Source organism: Esox lucius, chromosome 2 (assembly GCF_011004845.1).
Source record: "Esox lucius isolate fEsoLuc1 chromosome 2, fEsoLuc1.pri, whole genome shotgun sequence".
Taxonomy (NCBI): domain Eukaryota; kingdom Metazoa; phylum Chordata; class Actinopteri; order Esociformes; family Esocidae; genus Esox; species Esox lucius.
Window position 1 is genome coordinate 33627503 of NC_047570.1, and position 9020 is coordinate 33636522.

At 47.2% G+C, this 9020-nt stretch overlaps 1 protein-coding gene across 2 annotated transcripts; it reads left to right on the plus strand.

Annotated features, from left to right (window-relative positions):
• The first annotated feature begins 57 nt into the window (after positions 1–57).
• On the plus strand, positions 58–8816 carry traf6 (TNF receptor-associated factor 6). Of its 2 annotated transcripts, XM_010895915.4 has the most exons (9): positions 58–182; positions 976–1301; positions 1886–2036; positions 3829–3987; positions 4292–4363; positions 4715–4792; positions 4981–4986; positions 5104–5394; positions 5506–8816. In XM_010895915.4, the coding sequence occupies exons 2-9, from the start codon at positions 976–978 to the stop codon at positions 6100–6102; spliced, it is 1680 nt and encodes a 559-aa protein (XP_010894217.2). In that variant the 5' UTR covers positions 58–182; the 3' UTR covers positions 6103–8816. The 2 variants fall into 2 exon arrangements, with proteins under 2 accessions (XP_010894217.2, XP_010894218.2); XM_010895916.3 differs by lacking the exon at positions 4981–4986.
• Positions 8817–9020: the final 204 nt, after the last annotated feature.

Here is a 9020-nt window from a genome sequence, read left to right on the forward strand (position 1 = left end):
TTTTGTGTATTCATCCCGTCCAGTCAGTGTCGGTCATGAACAACGTGTCCGTTTGCTTGAACACAACAGCCACAAACCAAAGAGGAAGAAGGAAAGCCTGATGAAAATGCAGGAAGTGATGAAGTGGAGTCGGAGGAATAAGTACTCGGCGTCAAGAAAACGTTGATATACTTTATGCTAAGGTAAGCATTCAAACTTAATTGTCCAGCATCGACCAATATATGAGTCATACATAAGTATATAATACAGTGCTTTGTATTTGGTTGTCCTGTTTGTTGAAATATCGTTACACAATCATCGTGGTTTTACAGTTCCGTGTCAGTCTTATCGCAAAGCTATAGCAGGTCGCTACGTAGTTACTCTTATCTAACCTACTTGTGCAATGGCTGTAATGACTTGTTGGAACTTGGGTTCTCATAATATATCTTCTGATAATAAACGGTTGACCACTCATGTGGTCACGTTTTTGGTTTACAATTACCTATATACGATCTGAAGGACTAAACCTAGCCACCTACTAGCTAATGTTGCTTTGCACGAGGAACTGAGATTGCCCCGCCCATACCGTTCTTGACCAGCAATCTAGATGCATCTGAGCTGTTAACTCTGAAATTATGAACACTGTAAATTGGCTAACAAAGTTATTAATTGACACGTTAAGGCAAGGCGCTGTCGCCTTTGTGGCGCGTCATAGGTCGCTGTGGTCCATGGGTAGTGTAAAGAACTCTGTGAAGGAGACTTGTTTTGAAGTCATTTCGGGTTATCTTGGGCTCTCTAGCCTAGGAACAGTTTAGAAGACACTTGTGTCCAAGTGGAACCGATGACACACTATTCAAGTAGGAAACATTCGGTCTGTCCCAATGTTTTCCAACCCCCCCCCCCCCCCCCCACCCCCTATATTATTTAATAAAACATCTTATTCATTAAAGTGAAGGGTAATCGTCACAGCTCTCGGAATTTTCTTGAATTTACTAGATGGCTTGCTTCGAGAGCGAGAAGAGCAGCCTGGAGGATGACTCGTGTTTTGGTGGGTTGGGCACGTCTCCATTGTCTAACTGTGCGTTGGCTATGCTGGAGAAAGAGAGCGGCGATTCTGTGTTGAGTCCCACGGAAAGCTCAGTGGGCCTCGGGGCCTCCACCGGCCTGCCGGTTGGTGCCCCGCCACAGGGCTATGATGTGGAGTTCGACCCTCCACTGGAGAGCAAGTACGAGTGCCCAATCTGCCTCATGGCCCTCAGGGCAGCCGTTCAGACGCCCTGCGGCCACCGATTCTGCCGCTGCTGCATCGAGAAGTCCATCCGGTAAGCCCATTATACCAGTATGATGTTTATATATTTCAACTTTTTTTCGCAGTACAACATGTTGATCCTGTTATAGGAAACACCCCACAACATTTCCAAGCAATATTTCGTTTAGTTTTTTTACCCCTGTAAACAATTCGGATTCTAGTCTTTTCTCTAAAATTTTAAATAAAATTAGGGCTTAGTCTTTTCATGCTAACACAGACATGAAAGCGAAGCCGGGATGGTCACCATGTTTTTTTCTTACACTTTTTTTTTCAAGGACTAGATAAGATTTGATGTAATGCAGAACATCTTAATCTTTCTATTCTCTTTCTGTTTCTGCGGCTGTTGATCATTCATTTTTGTTTTTTTCATTTATTCTCAACGGATGCTCCCTGAAGTGGTGAATTGCTCTTCCTTAATTACTTACTGGGTAAATTGATGACTTCATGGAGGATTTGTAGGCCATCACTAAGTTCCCTTCCCTCACTAACCTGACTTCCCCAACATTACAATACATCCTTGCCTAAACATTAGACTGTGTCCATGGTTACTCTTTGTGAAAAGTTACCCTACATGTAACAGATGCCCCGCCCCCCCAGCGATACAGGGCAGAGGTGTCCGGTGGATAACGAAGTACTTCGGGAAGATCAGCTGTTCCCGGATAACTTTGCCAAGCGGGAGATCCTCTCCTTAACGGTCCGCTGCCCCAACGTAGGCTGCACGGATAAAATGGAGCTTCGCCGCTTGGACGTAAGCATCTCCGCAGACATTGTCAAAATTTGCTTATGGTACAATCTGTTTAAACCAGGGATGTAAAAAATAAACATCTGGTGCACTGCCCACCGCAGTGGGACTAAAACCAAAACACTTCTGGTGCACTGCCCACAGCAGTGGGACTAAAACCAAAACACTTCTGGTGCACTGCCCACAGCAGTGGGACTAAAATCAAAACACTTCTGGTGCACTGCCCACCGCAGTGGGACTAAAACCAAAACACTTCTGGTGCACTGCCCACAGCAGTGGGACTAAAACCAAAACACTTCTGGTGCACTGCCCACAGCAGTGGGACTAAAATCAAAACACTTCTGGTGCACTGCCCACAGCAGTGGGACTAAAATCAAAACACTTCTGGTGCACTGCCCACAGCAGTGGGACTAAAATCAAAACACTTCTGGTGCACTGCCCACAGCAGTGGGACTAAAATCAAAACACTTCTGGTGCACTGCCCACAGCAGTGGGACTAAAATCAAAACACTTCTGGTGCACTGCCCACAGCAGTGGGACTAAAATCAAAACACTTCTGGTGCACTGCCCACAGCAGTGGGACTAAAACCAAAACACTTCTGGTGCACTGCCCACAGCAGTGGGACTAAAACCAAAACACTTCTGGTGCACTGCCCACAGCAGTGGGACTAAAACCAAAACACTTCTGGTGCACTGCCCACAGCAGTGGGACTAAAACCAGAACACTTCTGGTGCACTGCCCACAGCAGTGGGACTAAAACCAGAACACTTCTGGTGCACTGCCCACAGCAGTGGGACTAAAATCAAAGCACTTCTGGTGCACTGCCCACCGCAGTGGGACTAAAACCAAAACACTTCTGGTGCACTGCCCACAGCAGTGGGACTAAAATCAAAACACTTCTGGTGCACTGCCCACAGCAGTGGGACTAAAATCAAAACACTTCTGGTGCACTGCCCACAGCAGTGGGACTAAAACCAGAACACTTCTGGTGCACTGCCCACAGCAGTGTTGTTGACTTCGCAAACCTATCCAGAACCCTGACCTTTTTAATTTTTAACGTATTCTTTAAGCAAAAAAGCAGTATTTAAAAAGTGGACCAATCGATTTGTTTAAAGAATAATTTAAACTTCTGTCCACTCTAGACTGGGACATCCCCAGTTGAAATGATCTATGAGTCGCAGCTTTTTCACATTAGTCACTGACCAGAGGTTTGATAAGAAAACAACATTGTTTAGTCATGTTACCTGGCACAAACCAAAGAGGGGAGAAAAAAAACTAACCCTATCTTAAAAACTTGATAACTTGACCACGGACTAGGTCAGGCCTGTTTACCTCCAGACCCAAGGGGCTGAAGCTCCTGGGATTTTACTTTTTCTAGTAGTTATTTATAATCACCTTGTGTTTTGGGCCTGAATCAGTCCCTTATTAGAGTGAATAATCCCCCCGAACACTAGAACACAATTTTTTTGGATTCAATATTTCGGAGACTGGTTGAGGTCAGTTAAGAGCAGTAAGTTTTAGGAGAAGCGTGACCATTTGACTGGGGTGATCATGTGACTTGTTCCTCTTTAAGGCTGTGTGCAAATATCAACTCAATGCACTGCCTTTTCTACAGAAATAACCTTTGTTTGGTTTTGCTCAATAGCAGGAAAAAGCAAATGTAATTGCTTGACTGCCCTTGTTTAAACCTCTGGATTGTTCTCTCGGTTTTTAAACTGTCTAAAAATGGATTTGTAAAAATATTTGATTGATTGATGAGATTTTTTTTTTTAACTATCTGTTCTCCATCCTCGGCAGAGCCATGTAACGAAGTGTGAGTTTACCAGCGTGGCATGCCCGCTGTGCCAGGACGCGGTGTGGAAAAGCCGCCTGGAGGAGCACAAAAGCCAGCACTGTCTGCGTCGACCTGCCTCGTGTAAAGACTGTGCAGAGACATTCGTTTTTGAGAACACCAAGGTAAAGTATCTGCTGTTCATTCGTGCTAAGTGGACTGTCCTTCCAGGATAAAAGCAAATGTCTATATCGTGCTCTTAGACAATAAGGAGCAGAATTCAGGAGATGCCAGAGTTTCAAAGCAGTCTCATGTGCTACCGAATCGGCTCAGCACTGTTTGTGATTGGTACTGGATACTGCCGTAATTGTGAAGGGGAAGGGGAAACAATAAAAATAGAACAGTATTTATTGAGTTCTCTTTTTGAAGTTGGCAGAACAAGCTTGTCTAGACTGTCTTTGCTGAAGCCCTTTTAACCTCCCCCCCCAGCTTCATGAGTCGCTGTGTCCTTTTGCCAGCGTGGTGTGTCAATACTGCAGTATGGAGCTCATCAGAGACCAGGTGGGTTTGTGGCAGAACGCCTGAATGCTGCCATTTTCTTTTGGCTGTTTTTCAAATCTGTGAAGGTAGTGTAGAGCAGCAGTCTGCAAGCCATCGCTCGCTAGCTAATTGTGGCCAAAGTCACATTTGCTTTCGGCCTACAAGAACGTGCATAACTCAGCGCTGTGTCACGAGTGGCGGTGGACTGCAAACCTGCTTGGTGCTAATGGACAACAACGCTAGGCCTTGGTCAGAGTTTGCCTAGCTACCTTCTACCAAATGTCCTCTTTCTAACAAGCTTCTACACAGGTCAAGTGGGTTAGGGTCTGACTGAGTGCTGTAATGTCTTCGCTGTGCCCTCTCTCATTTCAGTTGGAACCTCACTATGACACAGAGTGTCCGAAAGCTCCAATTGCCTGTACCTTCAGCGCCTTTGGGTGTCGGGAGATGGTAGGTCAAGTTGTCAACCTGGTCGCTTCCCGAATCCTTTACTTCAGAGGTTTTGTCAACCTGAGCGCACTACCTTGCTGATTCCAAAACAAACCTTCAGTCCATAAATGAAAGGCTGTACGGTTAACGGGTCTTTATTTTTTATTTTTTCATCACAAAAATGCAACACTTCTCATGGTGCCCAGCAGAGCCAGGTAGTTTCCACAGCAGTGACCAGTTCCATTACTGAAATGCGTTTCAACCTAGCCAGAGCCTTTTCAGAGAGGCCGAGACTTTAATTTCAACCTTTCCCCCCCCGGGCGCTGTTCCAGATGCAGCGCACCGACCTGGCACAGCACATGCAGGAGTTCACACAGATGCACATGCGCTACTTGGCCGAGTACCTGCGGAGCCACAGCCTCACCGGCTGCGCCCGGCCACCTCCGCAGCCTTCTCTCGAGGACAGGGGGGGCGCGGCAGAGCCCGGGGCATGCCGAGGAGCCAGCGGCACGAGCGCCCCCTGTCAGTGCTGTGGGCAGCTGCAAACCATGAGGGAGACCACCCAGCAGCTCGAGGGGCGACTCGTCCTTCAGGACCACCAGCTACGCGAGTTGACCATCCAGGTGCGAGGGGTCGGGGGTAGTCCGTTCTTTGCAGTCCCCCCCCCCCCCGATGTTCAAGTCACCCTATGAAAGCCCGGTTTTGGATAACTGTTGTTTCTCGCCCTCCCGCAGGTGGGACAGGTGGCGGAGCTGCGTCGCAAGGTCTGCTCCCTGGAGGAGAGCCTGAAGGAGCTGGAGGCCAAGCAGTGCCAGGGGGTGTACGTGTGGCCCCTGGAGGGCTTCTCCGGCTACCTCCGCAACCAGGCGGCCGGACAGACGGTGGTGGTGCACAGCCCGGGCTTCTACACCGGACGGCCGGGCTACAAGCTGTGCCTCCGCCTGCACCTCCAGACGCCCTCGGCCCAGCGCTGCTCCAACTACATCTCCCTATTCGTGCACACCATGCAGGGCGAGTTTGACGGGCAGCTCTCGTGGCCGTTCCAGGGCACCATCCGGCTGGCGGTGCTTGACCCGAGCCCCGAGGGCCAGCACCACGTGGAGGTGATGGAGACCAAGCCTGACCTGCAGGCCTTCCAAAGGCCCACCATCCAGAGGAACCCCAAGGGCTTCGGCTACGTCACCTTCATGCACCTGAACCAGCTGCAGCAGCGGGGCTTCGTGCACGACGACACGCTGCTGGTGCGATGCGAGGTGATCCCGCGCTTCGAAGGCACCCTGAGGCGGGAGGGGGTGGCCATGCAGCCCAGAGGGCCGGAGGGCTCGCTCTGACGGCACGGAAAAGACAAGTGACACCCTTACGACGCTTCGGTGCAGTGTGCCAATGAGTTTTGGGGCGGCGGGGTCGTTTGCACTGGGTTTTCCGCTGAGGCCCACCGGCACCATGGGAAATTTGGCCTTTGCTGTAGGTTTGGAGAGGCTGGACGTCTGAAGTGTCGGTTTCCTCGACGTGGCACCTTAAGTCCTCCAAATCGCTTGCGTTGGGTCGTCTTGAACATGACTGCTCACAACTGTTTTGGGGTCATTAAATATTATTTGAATGACTTTGCGATTAGCACAAGCATAATGTTGAGGTTTGTATATCAGGAATTCTAATTTTGCAATTTTCTGAATGTACACGGATGTGCCAGGTTGATCTGTAAGCCAGAGGAAAGCCAGTGTTGGACCTGCCTGTCGTTCTGGTCCGTTGTGCATTTGGATGATTGGCATTTCACTGGTTTTCTGGGTGGAGGGTCACCAAGGGAGCATGGAGCAACATTTTAACACGTGCCTAAACACTCAGTGGTTGGGTGTCCCTTTCCTCTGCTACAACATTCACATTCATTTCAAGTCATTCACAAGGCAAACATCTACCCAGTCTCATCAAATAAGACAAGGGATTTTAGCCGAGAGGCTTGTAGCCCGTCAACCGGCTGTCTTCTCCTGTGTTGAAGTCCTTAATGAATGATGTTAAAGTAATGGGTTGTATATGATGGTCGTTGTGAGATGTCCTGCTACACTTTACGAAGTGCTCCCCAATCATGGTCTTCAATGTTATTAAGCTTTTTTGTCAGCTAGTTACACACTCGTGTATTCGGAGGAACACAGAATCAACTAGTCCACGAAATACAGGGCCGCAGAGTTGACGCACAGTTCATCTGCCAATCAGCATGCTGTTCTAGGATGCTGAACTAATGTTACTGAAGACACTGCTAAGAAACAGGCTTTGCTTTGTATATTGCCCCACAGGAAAAAAGTTACTCTTGGATCGATGTTTGGTGCTTATCAACCAGCGGTCTGATTCTCTATCTGAACACTGACCCTGATCCAGTTTATTCATACCAAGAGGGGAAATCGCCAATGGCCTAGGGAGAGTTGCCAGTTGGGATCAAATGAATGCCTTTGTATTCCAAGTCAGACAGAGTGGATGCTTCTCAATTGTGCCACATGAAAGTTTGAGTTTGGCGGTCTTGCATCAAATGAACCTTTGGACATTACCCTCCAGCTTTGAGACGTCCTCATTCACCTCAGCAGCACACTTTAATACACCGGTCAGCCATAACATTATGACCACCTGCCTAATATTGTATAGGTCCCCCTTTTGCGGCCAAAACAGCCCTGACCTGTTGAGGCATGGACTCCACTACACCTCTGAAGGTGTGCTGGGGTATCTGGCACCAAGACGTTAGCAGCAGGTCCTTTAAGTCCTATAAGTTGTGAGGTGGGGCCTCCATGGCTCCATAGCTTGTCTGTTGGCCAGTCATCAATGAGTCTTGGCCTCCCATGACCCTGTCGCCGGTTCACCGCTTTTCCTTCCTTGGACCACTTTTGATAGGTACTGACCACTGCAGGCCAGGAACACCCCATAAGGGCTACAGTTTTGGAGATGCTCTGACCCAGTCGTCTAGCCATCACAATTAGGCCCTTATCAAAGTCCCTAAGATCCTTACGCTTGCCCATTTTTTCTGCTTCTAACACATCAACTTTGAGGACTGAATGTTCACTTGCTGCCTAATATATCCCACCCACTGACAGGTGCCATGATAACGAGATTATCAGTGTTATTTATTTTACCTGTCAGTGGTCGTAATGTTATGGCTGATCGGTGTATGTCCGAAATATTACATTTCCTTGGATTCTGGATTTGTTTCTTGCAGAATACATTTACTGACATATGTTTGCCTTAGTATGTATCATTTAAAATCTATTTGAATAACAGTTCTGAATTTCTTGGCAGTCTGTACAGAACATTCTGTTGTCTCAATTACAGTCTGTACACAACATTTCTAGTCTCATCTTAGTCTATAGAACATTAAAATTATCTTGGTAGTCTATATAGAACATTCTATATTCTCATGTTTGGAATATGTTGGCCTGTGTAGGCAGACCAAACGGTGCCTTTCTCTGCATGAATGAATAACATAATACGTTTCATACTGCAATGCACCACTTTAAGTGCCACAGTTTATAATTGTCCTATTCAGTTCAATATGCTGCCTTTCGTGACCAAAATGTGTTATGTTCACCCTGGTTATTAGCTCTGGTGTAAATGAAACCTGCCTAATTTTCTAATGCAGGGCTGCCAAACCCTGTACCTGGAGATCTGGCAAAAACTAAACTGTGAGATGGCTGGGGGTCCCCAGGAGAGGGTTGAAGACCTATGACCTACTGGACAGTAGATCTCCAGGAACAGGGTTGGGCAGCCCTGCTCTAATGGCTAGGCTATGGAATTTAATGGGCATTATCACTACTGGTTCTTTGTAAAGGGTCCAACTTTTGAACAAATTGACCTTGCTAACAATGTCACCCATTAAACCTACAGTTTTGTTTATAGCTGTGTTAACTCCACCACGTAAAGGCGTCCACAGTGGTGCTCGTTTGGTTGAAAAGATGTTTGTTTGATACGTTCTGTCTTGCAGTGTTTCACAGTGCTGATGCTCTTGTTTAGTTTCTAAATGCTTTTTGGTACTTTTAAAGGTAATGAAAATAAAATTTTAATTGATTTAGCCTTTGAAGTACTACGAAGTGACCTGTGCTGTCACTCCATAGTACAGCATTGTCACAAAGATTATCCTGAAGGGATTTAATATATTTATTTATATATACGAAGGATCCCAACTTAATGTTCTGACATCGTCATCATTTAGTATTCCACATTGGGCCAAACATTACCCCCACCACCACCAACACATCCAACAACTCTCTAGAGT

Coding starts and splice junctions, on each gene's coding strand:
- traf6 (XM_010895915.4), top strand. CDS start 976: ATGGCTTGCTTCGAGAGCGAGAAGAGCAGCCTGGAGGATGACTCGTGT. Junction 3,988..4,291: donor TCGTTTTTGAGAACACCAAG/GTAAAGTATCTG, acceptor CTCCCCCCCCAG/CTTCATGAGTCGCTGTGTCC. Junction 4,364..4,714: donor TGGAGCTCATCAGAGACCAG/GTGGGTTTGTGG, acceptor CTCTCATTTCAG/TTGGAACCTCACTATGACAC.